We start from the raw sequence: 21672 nt of genomic DNA, 5'->3' as shown, positions 1-21672 counted from the left end.
TTTGTTTCAAACTAGGAAAATCTGCAAGTGAAACGTTTGTAATGTTACAACAAGTGTACGGCGATGATTGTTTATCGCGAACACAAGTGTTTGAGTGGTTTAAACGATTTAAAGATGGCCGCGAAGACACCAGTGATGACACTCGCACTGGCAGACCATTGTCAGCAAAAACTGATGCAAACATTGAAAAAATCGGTAAATTTGTTCGACAAGATCGCCGTTTAACAATCAGAGCAGTGTCTGAGTTAACAGGAGTTTCCAGGATGTCAGAACAAATCATTCTTCGGCGTTCCTTCTGTTCAATTGTGAGATACTTTGGAACCATTTTTGAACACACTTTGTTCATGTTGAAACTTTCATGAAGAATCTGCCTAACACTTTCCTTGTCAACTCCTGTTAACTCAGACACTGCTCTGATTGTTAAACGGCGATCTTGTCGAACAAGTTTACCGATTTTTTCAATGTTTGCATCAGTTTTTGCTGACAATGGTCTGCCAGTGCGAGTGTCATCACTGGTGTCTTCGCGGCCATCTTTAAATCGTTTAAACCACTCAAACACTTGTGTTCGCGATAAACAATCATCGCCGTACACTTGTTGTAACATTACAAACGTTTCACTTGCAGATTTTCCTAGTTTGAAACAAAATTTGATGTTAACACGCTGTTCTTTCTGTACACTCAACATTTTCCGACGCACAGAGAAAACGTCAACTACTTAAAACAGACGCCACGGGCAGACTGAGTGCAGGAGGCAGATGAAACTCGAGCAGTAGGCGGAGCGAGAGTCACGTGACAGGCCACGCGACTTTCAGCCTTATTGCATTCGTTTTATTGTTTCACCAGTACTAGTCCGGTTTTTTTCTAGCCACACCTCGTATAAGAGGCATATGGACAGTTGGATAAGCTGATGTGTTGACTGTGGTAACTTAGAGACATAGACGAGTGAAGTGATGAGTGGATGTAGATTGACAGGGGTAAGGATACCATGGGGATGTAGCAGTCAGGGTAGTGTGTAAGAGGGTGTTTGTATGGCCCGATATTTGGAGGACAGATTTGGGAGAGTCAAGAGTTACACTGCGCCGGACCAAGCCTTACGATGTGGAAAGGATGGGAGTGGGTTCCTTTATATGTGGTTGGTGGGTGTTGTGTCTAGACCATACAGCCTAGACACAATGCTGTAGCCGATAGGGCACGCAAGGCTAACGCAGATGGGCGTGAAGTCTGGAACATGAGAACTTATAAATGAATAAGAAGAAAAGTACGTAGATGCTTGTTACTTAACTTTTAATTAGTCCTTGGAATACATCTCTCTTGAATATTAGTAAGCTATAGGCACTGATACAAATGGCGCCTTGCTAGGTGGTCGCCAGTTAACTTAGCAGAGGGCTATTCTACTGTCTATCTCTCGGCAAATGAGAGCAAGGCTTAGCACGTCCAATCGCTAGCTATGTTGTCCGTACAACTGGGGACGAGGTCTCCTCAGTCTCTCGAGACCTGCCTTGTGGTGGCGCTAGGTTTGCGATCCCACAGTGGCGACACGCGGGTCCGACATGTACTACAGGACCGCGGCCGATTTAAGTTACCACCTAGCAAGTGTGGTGTAGCGGTGACACCACATTCCTCCCCCGCAATTCGGCGAACGGTCGTGAGATAAGGCTTCCGCCCGCCGTGGGGAGGACCGCATGTTGACGTATGCGATGAGGTGGGGAGCCTAACAACAGGTGAGGCTGTGCCACCCGCACCCGGCCATTCGGTCCGAGGGGAGCTAGGAAACGCCTGAAAACCTAGTCCAGGGTGCACGTCAACATGCGGAGTATGCGCACGTAATGAGACAGGAGGGGCCGAAGGGTCGACCTCCATTGCGTCGGGGAATCCGACGCGCGATGACGACATCTGGTCCGGAGCGGGCAAGAGGTCCATGGCGGAGGACGGCTGGTCACGGGAAGCGATCGGCGGCGCGTGACCCAGGGAGGCGCGTGGCGGTAGCAGCGAAGCGTCCACTGCGGGCGGCGCCGGCGGCGGCTGCGGCGGCGGCGCGACGCCATGAGGCAAAATGGAAGGCAGCGTCGGTAACACCTGGGGGTGAGGCGAGCCAGTAGATGGGTCCCCAGGGCGCTGACCTGACGGCGCCGTCGCTGAAAGCAGACGGGGAGCGGCAGAACCCAGGCGACGACAGAGGCGCAGCTGATTGAGATGCCGATGCACCTCACCAGAGGCCCCCAAAACCAAATACATCGCGCGGCCGAGGCAGCGAAGAATGCGCCCTGCGAGCCAACGCCGTGAACCGCGATAGGTGCGATAATAGACAACGTCGCCAGGAGCAAAAGCAGGAGTCTGCCGCCGCACAGGAACCTGATGTGGCGGATGCAGCAAAGACATCAAGGTGCGATGAGAACGACCATGGAGCAATTCAGCCGGCGAGCGACCATCGCGGGGCTGAGAGCGATACGAAGACAAAAAGAGCAACAAAGCGTCCTCCCGAGAATGCGACTCTTTCAATTTCAACATCTGTGACTTGAAAGTCCGGACCAATCGTTCAGCGGCACCGTTTGACTGAGGCGAAAACGGCGCGGATGTCAGATGTTGAATACCATTGGCCTCGCAGAAGGACTGAAATTCTGCGGACATGAATTGTGGGCCATTGTCAGAAACAATAGTCTGCGGAAGACCTTCAATGCAAAAGATAGCAGACAAGGCTTGGATTGTGGCAGAAGACGTCGTGGAAGACATCCGGACAACAAAAGGAAAATTACTGAAAGCATCGACCACAACCAACCATCGAGCATTCCAGAATGGACCAGCAAAATCGATATGCAAACGTTGCCAAGGGGAAGTGGCTTTCGGCCATGCAAAGAATTTCCGCGGTGGTGCGGATTGTTGTTCGGCACACGCCACGCAAGAAGAGCACATATTCGTAATCGCCGCATCGATTCCGAACCAAGTACAGTGCTGACGAGCAAGTTGTTTCGTACGCACTATACCCCAATGTCCTTGGTGAAGAAGCTTTAAAACAGAGGACTGTAACGAACGTGGGACCACGACTCTGGACTGATCATTATCGGAACGCAACAACAAAACACCACGTCGGACAAAAAGTCGCTCCTTGTGAGCAAAAAAACGACGAACCAAAGGATCCTCGATCCGTGACGTGGACAAGGGCCATTGCGTAGCAACAAAACGCAAAACAGTAGCAAGGACAGGGTCAGCAGCTGTGGCTGTAGCTACACGACGAAAATCAATCGGAAACGATTCGACTACGTCATCGGTTTCCGAATCAATGAACATGCAAGCAAGTTCGGAAGAATCGAATGCTTTATCCTCAGCAACAGGCAAACGGGACAACGCATCAGCGTTTCCGTGCTTAGCAGTGGACCGATACAAGATATCGTAGCGGTACTGCGAGAGAAAAAGTGACCAGCGAATGAATTTCTGCGCTGTACGTGGAGGTACAGGCTTGGTCGGATGAAAAAGCGATGTCAACGGTTTGTGGTCCGTGATGATTGTTAAGTGACGACCATACAAGAAATCGTGAAACTTTGTAACACCAAACACGAGAGCTAAAGCTTCTTTCTCTATCTGTGAATAATTTCTTTGCGCAGAGGACAGCAATTTTGACGCAAAGGCAATAGGGCGATCATGCGAGCCATCTTTGTGCGCAAGCACAGCACCGATCCCGAAATCCGATGCATCTACCATCAACAAAAGGGGTTTCTGGGGATCGAATGGCGTAAGGCACGTATTTGAAAGTAACGCCGATTTCAACTGGCGAAAGGCGCGTTCGCATTCCGTCGTCCAGACGAACGGAACACCTTTACGGCGTAAGCGATGAAGCGGAGCTGAAATGGAAGAAGCATTGCGCACAAACTTTGCATAATAATTAATTTTACCCAGCACACTCTGTAGTTGTTTAACATCCCGTGGCGAAGGCAACTCCTGTATGGCACGGAGGTGCTCTGGACTCGGATGTATACCTTGGGCATTTATGACATGCCCCAGGTAGGGTAAGTCCCGAGCAAAAAACACACATTTGTCCTTCCTCAAGCGAAGACCAATCTGACTCAAGACCTGAAATAATGTTCGGAGATTTTGCAAATGTTCGGCTTCTGTCTTTCCTGAGATCACAATATCGTCCAGATAGTTCGCAGCAGTAGGGACCGACGCACAAACAGTTTGTAAATATTGCTGAAACAAAGCAGGGGCGGAGGCACACCCGAACGGTAGTCTTTTGAAGCGATACAAGCCAAGATGCGTGTTAACCACTAAGACGCGCTGGGATTCTTCGTCCACAGGTATTTGCAAGTACGCATCTGCTAGGTCCAATTTGGAAAAATATGTTCCCGGGCACAGTTTGTCAAAAAGATCTTCCGGGCGGGGCAAAGGAAAAGTGGCAGTCACAAGTTGTGGATTCACTGTTGCCTTGAAGTCCACACAAAGTCTCAGTTTACCGGAAGGTTTTGGCAAAATTACTAAGGGTGAGGCCCAGAGAGAAGCCTGCACACGTTCAATTACACCTTGAGATTCTAAATCGGCTAATGTTCTGGCGACCTCATCACGCAATGCGTGGGGAACATTGCGCGCTCTGAAAAATTTCGGTTGCGCGTTTTCTTGCAGTTCCAAATGCGCTTCATAGTTCTTAGCGCAACCAAGGCCCGGTGCAAAAATGTCTGCAAATTCTTCACAAAGACTAGAAACACTGGCGGAAGGCACAGTCTGATTCACTGATAGGACCTGATTTACTATAGACATATTAAACAATTGAAACAAATCTAAACCAAACAAGTTCACTGCAGTAGAAGAACGAAGAACGTAAAATGAAACAAGTTTCGTTTGTCCCTTTTATGTTGCAAGAAGGCTGCACTGTCCTAACACAGGGATATGCTGTCCTGAGTAACTATGTAACTTAACATTTGCGGCACGCAATGGCGGTTTGCCCAGTTGTTTGTACGCGTCGTGATTGAGCAATGAAACTGCAGCTCCGGTATCGAGCTGGAATGGTATCACCTTGCCTTCAAAGTCTAAGTCCACAAAATGTTTATTGTCCTGCTGACGACAAGAGCGACTGTCACGTGCAAGTTGAACTGATACAGGTACAGAAGCACTTGCGACTTGACGGGATTTTCGGCGACGTCGACGCACTCTGTTTGTGGGACTAACACAGTCACTGTTAGCTAAAGTGTCACTGGACGGGTGGGAATGAACTACATGAATGTCCATGGGCGAAGGTCCACGAGCCTGATTATCCTGGGTTCGATTCCGGCGCGAAGCAAAGGGCCTGGAATTATTGTGATTGTCTGATCTAAGCTTTTTCTGGCAAACACTTTGAACATGTCCTTTCTTTTGACAGTAAAAGCAAATAGCTTGGCGTGACGGGCAATTTTCACGCGAATGTCTAGCTGCACACCGCGGGCATGATTTCACTACAGTTGCTTGCTTACGCGGCGCACGTGTTTGCAAGGTAGGCTGCCGCTGCTGTGACGGACGCGAGGGCCGCGTAGCGTCCCGTGCAGCGGGCCCGGCGGGCCGGTTAATGTGACACACTGCTGGCGAAGTTTCAAATGAGTCCTGAGCAAAGTCAAGTGTGTCTTGCCTATCCAATATGTCTATCACTTGTTGGAGGGAGGGATTAACGAGTTTCAAAACCTGTTCCCGTATGCGAACATCAGAAACGTTCTGTGCTATTGCATCACGCACCATAGTGTCTGAATAAGGAAGGCCACAGTCACATTCAAAGGCACACTCCCTAGTAAGTCCTTGCAAAGTTGCAACCCACTCCCTATTAGTCTGACCGGCCGTACGTTTTGTACGAAAGAACGTATACCGTTTTGCAACTACATTTACTGTTTCGTTGAAATAGGCATGTAAAGCAGACAAAATTTCTTCGTAGGTCAGAGTTGCTACGTCGCGTCGGGGAAACAATTTCACTATCACACGGTAGGTAGACACACCGACACAAGAAAGCAAAAACGGCTGCCGCTCGTTACCTTGAATTCTGTAGGCTGTTAGATGAAACTGGAACTGGCGGAACCATTCTTGCCATGTTTCTTCGGCCGCCACGTATGGCCTAAAGGGAGGTGCAACAGCGTTTTGTGGCAGCGGTAGCGAAGAAGCGGCGGCTGCCGCATCGGGTTGCAGCGCACGTTGACCCTGGACGAGCTGTCCAAGTGCATCCAATAACGCCTGCGTCTGCTGATTCTGCAAGCGATAAAATTCGGACAGTACATCCGGAGAATGTGGCGAAGCCATGACACAAGCGAATTAATACAAACTCTTTTTCTCGTCGCCAATAATGTTGTGTCTAGACCATACAGCCTAGACACAATGCTGTAGCCGATAGGGCACGCAAGGCTAACGCAGACGGGCGTGAAGTTTGGAACATGAGAACTTATATAAATGAATAAGAAGAAAAGTACGTAGATGCTTGTTACTTAACTTTTAATTAGTCCTTGGAATACATCTCTCTTGAATATTAGTAAGCTATAGGCACTGATACAAATGGCGCCTTGCTAGGTGGTCGCCAGTTAACTTAGCAGAGGGCTATTCTACTGTCTATCTCTCGGCAAATGAGAGCAAGGCTTAGCACGTCCAATCGCTAGCTATGTTGTCCGTACAACTGGGGACGAGGTCTCCTCAGTCTCTCGAGACCTGCCTTGTGGTGGCGCTAGGTTTGCGATCCCACAGTGGCGACACGCGGGTCCGACATGTACTACAGGACCGCGGCCGATTTAAGTTACCACCTAGCAAGTGTGGTGTCTAGCGGTGACACCACAGTGGGTATGTATCAGGACGGATTTCACGGTTGGGTGAGGGAAGACGATGAAGTTTCATTGGGATAGGACGTGGAGAGCGTGGAGTTGTAGTGTTGGGGGAATGTCTTGGTAGAAGCGCGACAGAGTACCAGGATCAGTTAGCAGGGCGAAACAGCGAGTGGTTAATGTCAAGAATTTTATAAGTTGATGGAGGATGCGGATGCGTGAGGGTAAGCGGATCCGAAAAGCTCGGCGGAGTGCATGGTGTTCGGGGACCTAGAGGAGCGGGAAGTCCAAGCCATATTTTCATAGCAGAAGATGGGTCGATTCAGGGCTGTACGGATGTGGAGAATCCTGGAAGGGTGCAGTCCCCATGTTCGCTGGGTCAATAGTTTCAGTAATTTTAGTCTGTTGTGGGCTACCTATTGAATTGTTAGTAGATGGGGCTCACGTGTTAGTCAGTAATGAAGTGTTAGTACGAGGTATTTTAGTGTGTTAGACGGCCGCAAATGATAGGTAAAAGTTGTGGGGACGGCAACTGCGGGTATGGTAAGTTATAATATGTTTTATAAATAGGCACGTATTTTTTCGTAGCAAATTGTAGTGAGTTACCAACGGATGTTTGGAACATTATAAATAAGATATTAAGGTGTAAACTAAATAAAGTCGTTAAAATTAGAGTAAGAGATAGGACGAGAAATTAGCTGAATTTTTATTTTGTGTAACTGTGCTGGTACAGAGTGGATGGAAGCGCGGTCTGTAACAATACCATGAAAAATGCGTAGGCGAAATTATTGATAATTGCTAGTGCCAACAGAGAGCAACGCCCGTGACAGCGAAAATTTAGATTTTGAATCTGAAATTTCAGGCTCCTCACAGAGCCTATCCATTCATGCAAACTACACTCAATATATAAATAAATAAAAGATAATAAAAAAGGCAACACACCTTGAATGAATTTCAGAAGATTTAGACGATTTATTGAAGAGAAACAGCTCCACAAACTGAAAAAGTCAATAATGCGCTGGCCCTTATCCACACAATTATTCGGCTTTGTTTTGATTGATTATCCTCCTATTGGATGTCGTCCTAAGGTAGACGGTGCCGAATTCTGCCCAACTGGCGCGTCGTTTCCTCAAAATCCTGAGATGGTTGGAGGGCCCTGTCAATGAGTCTTCAAACGTTCTCAATTGGGGGAGCTCCGGCGAATTTGCTAGCCAAGGTAGGGTTTGGCAAGCACGAAGACGTGTGCGGGCGGTTATCGTGCCCAGGATGATTTGCCACGAAGTTCAATAAAACGGGGCGCAGAATATCGTCGACGTACTGCTGTGCTGTAAGGATGCTGTGTATGACAAACAAAGGGGTCCTGCCATGAAAAGAGATGTCACCTCAGATGACCACTCCTTGTTGGGCCATATGACGGGCTACAGTGGGGTTCGTATGGCACCGGTGTCCAGGACGTCTCCAGACAATCACTGAAGACCATTCTACTCCGGTCAATGAGATTCCAAAAGGAAGACATGTCTGCAGACACCCCAGACAGCGGTTGGATACCAACCTGTCTGTCACCCGCAATACGGCCCAACAACGAGAAGCGATGGTCTGGGATGTTATTACTTCTCATAGTACGAGGTGCATACAAGTTCTAAGGCCTCCGATTTTTTTTCTGTAGACTGGAAAGAGATAGAAACATGCGCATTGTTTTAAAATGAGGCCGCGTTCATTGTCAATACGTCCCAGAGATGGCAGCACCGTACGGCAGATGGAATTTTACCGCCAGCGGCGAGAATGAGAACTGTTTGAAATACTTAAAATGGCGACGTTTTCCTTACTTGAACAGCGTGCAATCATTCGTTTTCTGAATTTGCGTGGTGTGAAACCAATTGAAATTCATCGACAGTTGAAGGAGGCATGTGGTGATGGAGTTATGGATGTGTCGAAAGTGCGTTCGTGGGTGCAACAGTTTAATGAAGGCAGAAGATCGTGTGACGACAAACCGAAACAACCTCGAGCTCGCACAAGCTGGTCTGACGACATGATCGAGAAAGTGGAGAGAATTGTTTTGGGGGATCGCCGAATGACTGTTGAACAGATCGCCTCCAGCGTTGGCATTTCTGTGGATTCTGTGCACACAATCCTGCATGACGACCTGAAAATGCGAAAAGTGTCATCCAGGTGGGTGCCACAAATGCTGACGGACGACCACACGGCTGCCCGTGTGGCATGTTGCCGAGCAATGTTGACGCGCAATGACAGCACGAATGGGGTTTTCTTTTCGTCGGTTGTGACAATGGATGAGACGTGGATGCCATATTTCAATCCAGAAACAAAGCGCCAGTCAGCTCAATGGAAGCACACAGATTCACCGCCACCAAAAAAATTTCGGGTAACGGCCAGTGCTGAAAAAATGATGGTGTCCATGTTCTGGGACAGCGAGGGCGTAATCCTTACCCATTGTGTTCCAAAGGGCACTACGGTAACAGGTGCATCCTACGAAAATGTTTTGAAGAACAAATTCCTTCCTGCACTGCAACAAAAACGTCCGGGAAGGGCTACGCGTGTGCTGTTTCACCGAGACAACGCACCCGCACATCGAGCTAACGTTACGCAACAGTTTCTTCGTGATAACAACTTTGAAGTGATTCCTCATGCCCCCTACTCACCTGACCTGGCTCCTAGTGACATTTGGCTTTTTCCAACAATGAAAGACACTCTCCGAGGCCGCACATTCACCAGCCGTGCTGCTATTGCCTCAGCGATTTTCCAGTGGTCAAAACAGACTCCTAAAGAAGCCTTCGCCGCTGCCATGGAATCATGGCGTCAGCGTTGTGAAAAATGTGTACGTCTGCAGGACGATTACGTCGAGAAGTAACGCCAGTTTCATCGATTTCGGGTGAGTAGTTAATTAGAAAAAAAATCGGAGGCCTTAGAACTTGAATGCACCTCGTAGAACCGCTTTGGTTATCGTCTGGGGCACCTTTACAGCACAGCAGTACGCAGCCGTTATTCTACGCCACGTTTGGTTGCCTTCCACGAGAAACCATTCCCGGCTTGTATTTCAGTAAGCAATGCCCGCTTGCACATGGCGATACTTTCTACTACTTGTCTTCCTGCTTGCCAAGCTCTACCTCGGTTAGCAAGGTCGTCGGATCTCTCCCCAGTTGAGAACGTTTGGAGCATTATGGGCAGCGCCCACCAACCATCTTGGAGTTTTGTCTATCGAAAGCACTAGTTGGACAGAATTTGGTACGATACCCTCAGGAGGACATCCAACCAACGCTAAGCCGCAAAACTGCTCGTATAAGGGCCAGAGGTGGAGCAACGCGTTATTGACTTGCTCAATTTGTGAAGCTCTTTCTCCTGATTAAATAATCCAATATTTCTGAACTGTAATCAGTTGTTTGTCTGTACATGCAAATCACATCTACCGACTTCCGTCTCATTCGGATAATTCTTCGTGGTGCGTCGTTTCTTTCTTCTTTTTGTCTTAGGTTGTATACAAAGAAGTGACTGGTTGTGAAAAACGAACAAATGTCGTAATTTTAAGTGTATCTTTACTATTATTTTGGCTTCGACCTCTGATGTGCATTTTGAGAAGAATACCATACGTGGACAGAAAAAGAAATCAGTAATGCTGAAATATTAAATATGTCAATAAGACTCAACTTTACTCTGAAACAAAAGCTTAGTGTAACTTATAGCTTTTTTTTTTTTTTTTACTCAAACGCAGCGCCGGTTCGAGCACATGAATAATACAATATTTTAGCTATGGATTACTAATGAATTTGTGATGATGCATTAATCTTTGTTTTAATACAGTTGTGCAAGCGAAGTTAAACTTTATGCATTTTCTTTTTTAGGTGTGGGAGCATTCTCATGTCGTCTATTATCAAGACAGGCGAAATCCGATAGAGTATCGTAAGTATTAATTACGAAACATACAAAAGAATTTTTAGATAATGATTTTCAGGTCAATTTGACGCAGTAGTGATATGGCTTTGACGAATATTTCACGAGTTCGACCACCGCTTCTTCGCGGTCGACGTACGAAGCAGAGCTGTAGTGAATAAAACAGCTCTATTGCGAAGCTCTATGACACTAATATTATGTTGTTGTTATTGATGGGTTTGCAGTGTTGGGACTATGCCTCGCGATAGTTGAATCTCACGCCAAACTGAGCTACAGGCCGCCATCTTTATTAAAGGGTAGGCCGAGCGAGCCAGCGCACTGGTTAGCACATTGGACTCGCATTTGGGAGGACGCCGGTTCAAACCCGCGTCCTCTCATCCAGGTGTAGATTTTCTGTAATTTCCCTAAATCGCTCCACCAAAATGCCGGGATGGTTCCTCTGAAAAGGCATGGTTGATTTCCTTGCCCATCCTTGACAGTATCCGAGCTCGATGTTTTTCTTCCTTCCTTCCTTCTTAAGGGGTAGAGCAGGATAGAAATTCTTTTTTGCCTAACTTTTCATGGGGTTAAAATGTTCCTTAGATAGTCTATTTTTAAGATTCATTCATATAAAGTCTGCGATAAACGTTCAAATATCTTAAAACCGCGATTTACTGCATCCTAGTACTCGACTGCATCCGATGTAATATTCTAATTTCATATACTATCACAAAGACATTAGTATCAACTAAAATACTATTCTCAACGAGATTTCTCTTCGTAACATGATTCGTTTATGGTAAACAGTTTGAAAGCCCGTGCATGTCTCGCGTCTACGTAACTTGCTGTTTCGCTTGTTTTTATGCGAAGTAAAACACGAGTGCTTGAAACCGACAGACAAACGTATTGATACGGGTAAAAGAGATTCGAGAAGTAATCCCGGTAGTGCAACAAATGCTTCGCTTGGCAATGGAAGTCAGATAATTGATATTTTCGTCAAAATGAGAGTGTTTCGACATCGGCGAGAAAAACGCCATTTGTACATTGCTGGCATTGAGGATTAAATGTTTACTTATCTTCAGTATTAAAAAACATAAACTAAAACTTTAAACACTTGTTTTTCAAAACAACATTTTTCAAGTTGGCGGGAGCTATAACTCATGAAATATACATGCAATGACAGTATACGTTTTTGTAAATTGTGAGTCAGCGTTTTTTCTACTATAGTACGTAGAATTTTTGTGATGAGTTTTAATTTCGTTTTTGGTACACTTTTTTGTCTCAAAATTGACTTTTATTTCAGAGCGCTGCCATTTTGTCAGAAACCATTTTTTTACTATCCCTATATACTACGCTAGACAGTATTAGCAGTTCAAAGCGTTTTTGTAATTTTGCTCTGGCTTGAAAACTGTGGCGTTCAGAGCTCCCACCAAGCGCTCTGAACTACACGAAAGCCTTTTCTTCAGTGCCGTATAGTGTAGTATGGTTGCAAGTTTTTTGCTTAAAAAACAGATAGTACAATCTTAAGGGCATACAATAAACGCATAAAGGACACAAGAAGCACTCCGTCTTCAGGCCACAAGTGGCCCATCGGGATCATCCGACCGCCGTGTCATCCTCATTGAGGATGCGGATAGGAGGGGCGTGTGGTCAGCACACCGCTCTCCCCGTCGTTACGATGGTTTTCTTTGACCGGAGCCGCTACTATTCGGTCGAGTAGCTCCTCAATTGGCATCACGAGACTGAGTGCACCCCGAAAAATGGCAACAGCGCATGGCGGCCTGGATGGTCACCCATCCAAGTGCCGGCCACACCCGACAGCGCTTAACTTCGGTGATCTCACGGGAACCGGTGTATCCAGTACGGCAAGGCCGTTGCCCCAAACGCATAGTTTCGTAATTTGTTTGTTATTTTTGTGGTGTCACAGCCAGACACCACACGTGCTAGGTGGTAGCTTAAATCGGCCGCGGTCCTGTAGTACATGTCGGACCCGCGTGTCGCCACTGTGTGATCGCAAACCTAGCGCCACCACAAGGCAGGCCTCGAGAGACTGACTCGAACTCAGCCCAGTTGTACGGACGACAGAGCTAGCGACTAGACGTACGAAGCCTTTCTCTCTCATTAGCCGAGAGACAGAATAGCCTTCAGCTAAGTTAATGGCTACGAACTAGCAAGGCGCCATTAGCCTTACAGTGATTGTAATTAAAGTCTCCTTTGTGCGATGTACCACAATGATTTATTAAAGATAAGTATTATACCAGCTACGTACTTTTCTTCATAGCATTAATTACGTATCCTGTTCCAGTACTTCACGCCCGTCTGCGTTAGTCTCGCGTGCCTTTTAAGCCACCTCTATCTACAAGGTGTTGGCCCAGCTGCCGACACATCAATTTTATTGAAAAAAGAATCGTGAATACCGGTTCCAAACGTGAGCGACACCCTGGTCTACCCCCTTAATGGTGATGTCATTTAGTTCGATGGCTTCTTTAATCACACAGTGCCAGAGTCGTTAGTACGAGCCACGACAGAGGTCTCGTCATATTTGTTCCGGTGACCTTTTTCTAGGCCATGCTGAGATAATGCCGATTTTTCGGGGAAGCGTAGCCGACCAATCGTCCCTGCATTGTTCTGCTGTGCGCACTGTTTGTCCGACCTAAGAATTGGCCGCACTTCGAAAACTCCCAGTGTTCTGAGACCTGCCGCATCAAACTGGTCTCGGTAATCACCGGATTTTTTATGGAGGTCTGATGATCGATTTGATTTTGTATTTCTTCAGCAGACGGCTTATTTTTCCTGGTGTCAAGAACGGCAAAAAGGCAAGTTTCTTTTCCTGCTTATTGCGATTTTCGCTTTAAATCACTTCATTATGTCGTGCTCGCTGTAGCCGTTGTTCCTGAAAACCTTGGGTGAGGTGACTCAGCTCACGGGGTCAGATACATGAAGCAGTCTCAAGCAAGAATAGCAGTATGACCAACAATGGGGAACGTAAAAGCGGGTTACATTCTTGCTGGTCTGTAGCTTCCTGTCGAGTAAGATAAGTCGTCTGCTGGAGTGATACAAAGTCAAATAGGTCTTCAGACTACCGTCAAAAATCTGCAAATACTGACACCAGTTATAAATCCGGTCTGGGGTCCAGAAGATCCCTTAAGAATGAAATCATTCCTACGTCGGACAAACACTGCACAGTGTAAAACAGGAGTAGTCAACCTTTCTTACCTACCGTCCACTTGCTTATCTTTTTTAGTATTAAAATTTTCGAACCGCCCACCCGATCCTCAGTACTGCTGTTTTATAATGTACAACTTTACTTTTTTTTTTGGTCATCAGTATACTGACTGGTTTGATGCGGCCCGCCACGAATTCCTTTCCTGTGCTAACCTCTTCATCTCCGAGTAGCACTTGCAACCTACGTCCTCAATTATTTGCTTGACGTATTCCAATCTCTGTCTTCCTCTTAAAGTTTTTGCCCTCTACAGCTCCCTCTAGTACAATGGAAGTCATTCCCTCATGTCTTAGCAGACGTCCTATCATCCTGTCCCTTCTCCTTATCAGTGTTTTCCACATATTCCTTTCCTCTCCGATTCTGCGTAGAACCCCCTCATTCCTTACCTTATCAGTCCACCTAATTTTCAACATTCGTCTATAGCACCACATCTCAAATGCTTCGATTCTCTTCTGTTCCGTTTTTCCCACAGTCCATGTTTCACTACCATACAATGCTGTACTCCAGACGTACACCCTCAGAAATGTCTTCCTCAAATTAAGGCCGGTATTTGATATTAGTAGACTTCTCTTGGCCAGAAATGCCTTTTTTGCGATAGCGAGTCTGCTTTTGATGTCCTCCTTGCTCCGTCCGTCATTGGTTATTTTACTGCCTAGGTAGCAGAATTCCTTAATTTCATTGACTTTGTGACCAGCAATCCTGATGTTAAGTTTCTCGCTGTTCTCATTTCTACTACTTCTCATTACCTTTGTCTTTCTCCGATTTACTCACAAACCATACTGTGTACTCATTAGACTGTTCATTCCGTTCAGCAGATCATTTAATTCTTCTTCACTTTCGCTCAGGATAGCAATGTCATCAGCGAATCGTATCATTGATATCCTTTCACTTTGTATTTTAATTCCACTCCTGAACCTTTCTTTTATTTCCATCATTGCTTCCCCGATGTACAGATTGAAGAGTAGGGGCGAAAGGCTACAGCCTTGTCTTACACCCTTCTTAATACGAGCACTTCGTTCTTGATCGTCCACTCTTATTATTCCCTTTTGGTTGTTGTACATATTGTATATGACCCGTCGCTCCCTATAGCTTTCCCCTACTTTTTTCAGAATCTCGAACAGCTTGCACCATTTTATATTGTCGAACGCTTTTTCCAGGTCGACAAATCCTATGAAAGTGTCTTGATTTTTCTTTAGCCTTGCTTCCATTATTAGCCGTAACGTCAGAATTGCCTCTCTCGTCCCTTTACTTTACAACATTTATAAAGCAGAGTTACAGCAAGTTTAAGTATACAATACCGATTACTTACCAAATACCTAACGAAAAGCCCGCATCTCGTGGTCGTGCGGTAGCGTTCTCGCTTCCCACGCCCGGGTTCCCGGGTTCGATTCCCGGCGGGGTCAGGGATTTTCTCTGCCTCGTGATGGCTGGGTGTTGTGTGCTGTCCTTAGGTTAGTTAGGTTTAAGTAGTTCTAAGTTCTAGGGGACTGATGACGATAGATGTTAAGTCCCATAGTGCTCAGAGCCATTTTTTTGAACCTAACGAAAATGTTTTTAATACCCCTACCACCTTCCGCCCACCACGAAAGCTGGGACACCCACTAGTGGTCGGTTCGGACCGTGTTGACTAAAACTGCTGTAGAACAACGCAGGAATCAGCTTTCGAAAGGTTAAAGCGCTTACACTGTCCCAAAAAATCTTCTTTACCTGAGCGTGCCTTAGTAAACCGTCACCAAATCAAATATGACGAAATCACTCTCGTGGCTTACACTACAGACTTCTGGAATTGTGTAATTAAGGAAACCACAAAAATGTCTGACAACACCATTAATATAGACATGGTCTGCAGCTCAGCGCAGCGTGAGATCCAACGATCGCGCCATTGGAAGATAATGCATCGAATGCGGAGCCAAAGTATGTCCATATATGGCGATGCCGTGAACACCAGTGACGTCACAGTGAGCAGCTAGATTATGTAAAGGCGTACCAGCAGCCCATTAGCAGTCATTCCACCTCATAATGGCCAAGGAGTGGTTGGTCGAAAGCTGGCAGCATTTTAATCACTTCACTTGGCTGAAAGCCGGAGAAACTGTGTTCAATGTTAGCGCCGCTGGACTCTGCATTCTTTTCATTTTACAAGACTTCTCTTAGAACTTTGTTTCCATCTTGACCACTAATGTAGACGGAAATATACACATCATACGCCCGAAAAGGGGCAGTGCAGACTTGAATTTAATGTCTAGCGACGATTATCGACAAGTTCTGTGAACAACACGTGAAAGAAAGTCTAATTTTGCTCTCAGTCACGAAAATTTAATATATGTAACATGCGTTTCGACAGTTAGCCATCAGTTGGAAGATGTATTCTGCGTGATTGGATTTAGTGGAAAGCACTGGACTTTAGTGAAGAAACATGTGAGGCGGCCAAGAAGTTATGCTGAGATTTATAAAATTACCAACTCTTTCCATTAGAACCACCGTCTACAAGACACGTTCCACATGATAATGATTAACTATCGGAAAGTGTGGTGGATATAATAAATAATGGCGATTGACACAGAATTTTATGGTACTTCGTTTAAATAACAGTCGCAGCACTCAAAAACATAATCCATAATGGATGCGATTGATATTTTATCAACAGTGTTTCGATGTGATGGTCAGGCGCAGTGGGTAAGAGCAAGACTGTCAGAACTTTATTACGTTTCAGTAGAGACGCGATAGCTGCATGTAGAGTAAGGTCGAATCCACACATTGAGACCAACGTTGGCGCCTACAGTATTGCTCCAATGTATGGAGTGATAAAATAGCACTGGAACCAACATTGGCATTGGTATGGCTCCGTTGCTTGCCGATATTTCGAGCAAGGGCGTTGGGGCCAATACCGGTACGTCGACCAAATATTGGGGACAACGTTGTTTTGGTTGTCGTTTCGAAACCCGACAATGACGTCGCTTCGACTTCCAAGCTGCATATTTGACATCATAGTATCTTAGCAACAGTGGAGTAACATGCAAGTTCTTGAGTTTTTGAAACTTACGCAGCAACAGATACATTTGTGGAATCGTACTATGAGGAACAACGGCTACCACGGTCTGTAATAAATTTCAGCTTGTAATAGCGAATACTCTGTTCAAGAATCACTAGAGAAGGAGGTATACATGGTAAAGGCCGCGTGATACAGGACGACTTCAGTGGGGTTACATCGTTGTCAGACAGAGATCCCGAATCAGATTCTGCGTTGTAAGGCGTACCGAGGAGCAGATGTAGACTCGGACCACAATATACTAGTGATGAAGAGTAGGCTGAAGTTTAAGAGATTAGTCAGGAAGAATCAATACGCGGAGAACTGGGATACGGAAGTACTAAGAAATGACAAGAAACGCTTGAAGTCCTCTAAGATTGTAGATACAGCAACAAAGAATAGTTCAGTAGGCAGTACAGTTGAAGAGGAATGGACCCCTCTAAAAATGGCAATAAGGGAAGCTGAAGGAAAAACATATGAACGAAGAAGGTAACTGCAAAGAAATCTTGGGTAACAGAAGTAATCTTTCAGCTGATCGATGAAAGGAGGAAGTACAAAAATGTCCAGGGAAATTCAGGAATAAAGAAATATAAGTCGCTGAAAATGAAATGAATAGGAAGTGCAGGGAAGCTAAGACGAAATCGCTGCATGAAAATTTGATGAAATCGAAAAAGAAATGTTAGTCGGAAGGACTGACTCAGCATATAGGAAAGTCAAAACAATCTTCGGTGAAATTAAAAGCAAGGGTCGTAACACTAAGAGTACAACGGGAATTCCACTGTTAAATGCAAACCAGAAAGCAGATAGGTGGAAAGAGCCAGTGAAAGCCTCTACGAGGGGGAAGATTTGTCTAATGTGATAGAAGAAGAAACAGGAGTCGATTTAGAAGAGATAGGGGATCCAGTATTAAAATCAGAATTTAGAAGAGCTGTCGAAGACTTAATGTCAAACAAGGCAGAAGAGATGGATAACATTCCATCGAAACTTATGAAATCACTGAGGGAAGTGGCAACAACATCATCCACACTATTCCCAAGAGTGCAGGAGCAGAAGTGCATGAATTATCGCACATTGAGCTAACAGCTCATGCATTCAAGTTGCAGACAAGAGTAATGTACAGAAGAACTGAAAAGAAAATTGAGAATCTGTTAGGTGATGATCAGTTTGGCTTCAGGAAATGAAAAAGCGCCAGAGAACGAGTACTGACGTTGCCGTGGCTTATGGAAGCAAGACTGAAGAAAAATCAAAACACGTTCATAGGATTTGTAGACCTACAAAAAAAGTTACACAGTGTAAAATGATGCAAGATGTTCGAAAGCCTGAGAAAAATAGGGATAACCTATGGGGAAAGACAGGTAATACACAATACTTTTAAAAACCGAGAGGGAACAGTAAAAATGAAAGACCAAGAACGAAGTGCGCGGCTTAAAAAGGGTATAAGACAGGGACGTCGTATTTCGTCCCTAGTGTTCAATCCATACTTCGAAGCAGCACTGATGAAAATAAAAGAAATGATCACGCGTGGTATTAAAATTCAAGTAGGAAGGATATCAATGTTAAGATTCGCTGATGACATTGCTATCCTCATTGAAAGTGAAGAAGAATTACAGAATGTGTTGAATGGAATGAACAGCTAATGAGTACATAATTTGGATTGAGAGTAAATCGAAGAAAGGCGAAAGTAATGAGAAGTAGCAGAAATGAGAACAGCCAGAAACTTAACATCAAACTCGGTGGACACGAAGGAGATGAAGTTAAGGAATTCTATCTAGGACAGAGCAAGGACGACATCAAAAGCAGACCAGCACTGGCAAAGAGGGCCTTCATGGCCAAGAGAAGGCTACTAGTATCAAACATGGGTCTTAATTCTAGGAAGAAATTTCTGAGAATGTGCGTTTGGAGCACAGCATTGTATGGTAGTGAAACATGGACTGTGGGAAAACCGGAAAGGAAAAGAATCGAAGCATTTGAGATGTGGTGCTACAGGAGAAAGTTGAAAATTAGGTGGACTGATAAGGTAAGTAATGGAGAAGTTCTTCGGAGAATAGGCGAGGAGAGGAATATATGGAACACACTGAGAAGAAGGCACATGATGATAGGACATTTGGTAAGACATTAGGAATAACTTTCGTGGTACTAGGGGGCGTTGGTGAGGGTGGAAAATGTATAGGAAGACAGAGATCGGAATTCATCCAGCAAATAATTGAGGACTCCGAGACGAAAATGTTGGCGCAGGAAAGGAATTCGTGGCGGTCTGCATCAAACCAGTCAGAAGACTGAAGAAAAATAAGGAAAACAATACACATAGTATCATTGCGGATGCATGGCAGACGAAGAGCACAGAACTGCTGAATCTGTCCTTGGAATCATACCCACTCAGGGTGTGACTAGCATATATTTCAAAAAGACTGATTATTAGTGTATCAGTACATATATTTTATATGTGTTCTGTAACTGTGTCGCATTATGTGTACATTGATGCATTTGTTTCATTGTGCAATAAACCATGTTCCATGCAAGGTCTTGCCATGTACCTTAAGCCAAGCCACACGATATTCGGAGAAATTTGTGACGATTCAGAAACCTGACGAAGGCTTGCGTTATGCTTAGCATTCCAAAACGTCAGGAGCAGATGGTCGTAAGTTTTTGTTGTGACTGCAAACGTAGTTGCTGGAAGTATAGTGAATTACGTCATTTTTCTATGTGTATTACAAAGTAAGTGATTCGGTTCTTGAAAAGTTACTATAGGCATTATTACTCTGGTAACTGTTTTCGTTGGTTTCTGAAAATTTTTAATGATGTATGTTTTCACCTTAGAGACATGGCTGACAGACGGAAAGGCCTGTAACTTCCTGTGAGCAGATAGTTACTCGTTTTAAGTATAATTTCGAATGACATTAAGGCCCCTTTGTACGCAGAGTAAAAAGGTGCAAAGTACTCTATGAAACACAATCTTGGTGTCCTGCACAGGGATAGTCATTTTGCAAAGTTTGTATTTATACTGTGAACAAATGATAAACTAATTAAGGAGAAAGCTTGGTAGTGTTTTAAGAATTAAGTTCATAAACTTACGATCACAGAAAAAACTATGTTGTATATTCGACTCGTTGGTTTGATCATAATGTACTGCATCTGATCCGTGAGTTAGAGTTTCCACGTTTGATCCACACAATACACAGTTTATTTCGAATTCAAATACAAATTTAACCATATGCTACATACTGTGTACGAGGGTAAGTGAATTATTATCCGCAAAGTAGCTATAAAATTTTATTGCAATCAAATAGGAAACTTAAAAGAACATTTCGACATAGTCTCCTTGTGTTTCAACGCACTTGTGCGTCCATAGCTGTACAAGCTTCCTGATGCTCTCATAAAAGAAGGTTCTCGGTTGAGCTGCGAGCCAGGAATGCACCGCTTCTTTCACTGCTTCGTCCGAGGCAAATCGACGGCCCCTTAATGCCTGTTTGAGTGGATCAAACAAGTGACAGACAGAAGGGGTAAGATCGGGACTATATGGAGGATGATCCAGTACTTCAAATTCGTGTTATTGGAGCGTTTCAGCAATGTGGGCAGCAGTATGCGGACGGACATTGTCGTGCAACAACACAACACCCTTTTGACAGGAATCCTCAGCGTTTGCTTCGAATTACAGGCTTTAGCCTGGCAGTAAGCATCTCACTGAAACGTACACTGTTTATTGTTGTGTCCCTTCCCCCATAATGTTCCAGTACTGGAGCTTGTGCGTCCCAAAACACCGTAAGCATAAGTTTTCCTTGCGGACGACTGGGTTTTGAACTTTTTCTTGCACGGCGAATTTGAATGTTTCCATTCCATACTCTGCCGTTTACTTTCCGGCTCGTAGTGATGGATCCATGTTTCATCACCAGTAATGATCCTGTCTAAGAAGTTGTCCCTTTCGTTACCATAGCGATCCAAATGTTTTTTGCAGATGTCCAAGCGCGTTATTTATGCAGCTGTGTGAGTTGTTTTGGGACGCATCTTGCACAAACTTTATGAAACCAAAGTCGGTAGTGGGTGATTTCGTAGACAGAATGGTTCAAATGGCTCTGAGCACTATGGGACTCAACTGCTGTGGTCATTAGTCCCCTAGAACTTAGAACTACTTAAATCTAACCAACCTAAGGACATCACACACATCCATGCCCGAGGCAGGATTCGAACCTGCGACCGTAGCAGTCGCACGGTTCCGGACTGCGCGCCTAGAACCGCGAGACCACCGCGGCCGGCTTTCGTAGACAGAACCGTGACTAATTCGCAGACGATGTGCCACTTCGTCAATAGTTAATCGTCTGTCCAAGAGAATCATTTCACGTGAATGCTCAATGCTTTCTTCATTTGTGGCAGTAAACGATCATCCGACTCCTTCATCGTGCGTAACATTTGTGCGACCATTTCGGAATTTTTCAATCCATTCGTAGACACTCCGTTGTGGTAAAACACTGTTCTCGTACTGTACCGAAAGTCTCCGATGAATTTCGGCCCCTGATACGCCTTGCCGGCCGGAGTGGCCGTGCGGTTCTAGGCGCTACTGTCTGGAGCCGAGCGACCGCCACCGTCGCAGGTTCGAATCCTGCCTCGGGCATAGATGTGTGTGATGTCCTTAGGTTAGTTAGATTTAACTAGTTGTAAGTTCTAGGCGACTGATGACCTCAGAAGTTAAGTCGCATAGTGCTCAGAGCCATTTTTTGATACGCCTTCCGACCACAAAAAACGGATCAAAAGGTTCAAATGGCTCTGAGCACTATGGAACTTAAATTCTGAGGTCA

General features: G+C 45.2%; 1 protein-coding gene across 1 annotated transcript in view; it reads left to right on the top strand.

Annotated features, from left to right (window-relative positions):
- LOC126237477 (solute carrier organic anion transporter family member 4A1) overlaps nucleotides 1-21672 on the top strand; it is a 1087525-nt gene that overhangs the window by 153894 nt on the left and 911959 nt on the right. The window contains exon 2 of the mRNA XM_049947621.1: nucleotides 10607-10664. Coding sequence (XP_049803578.1) covers nucleotides 10607-10664 — 58 coding nt within the window. The remainder of the gene's footprint in view (nucleotides 1-10606; nucleotides 10665-21672) is intronic.

Source organism: Schistocerca nitens, chromosome 2, assembly GCF_023898315.1.
Source record: "Schistocerca nitens isolate TAMUIC-IGC-003100 chromosome 2, iqSchNite1.1, whole genome shotgun sequence".
Lineage (NCBI taxonomy): Eukaryota > Metazoa > Arthropoda > Insecta > Orthoptera > Acrididae > Schistocerca > Schistocerca nitens.
The sequence above is the reverse complement of the archived record's forward strand: the minus strand, read 5'-3'. Positions and strand labels throughout refer to the sequence as shown.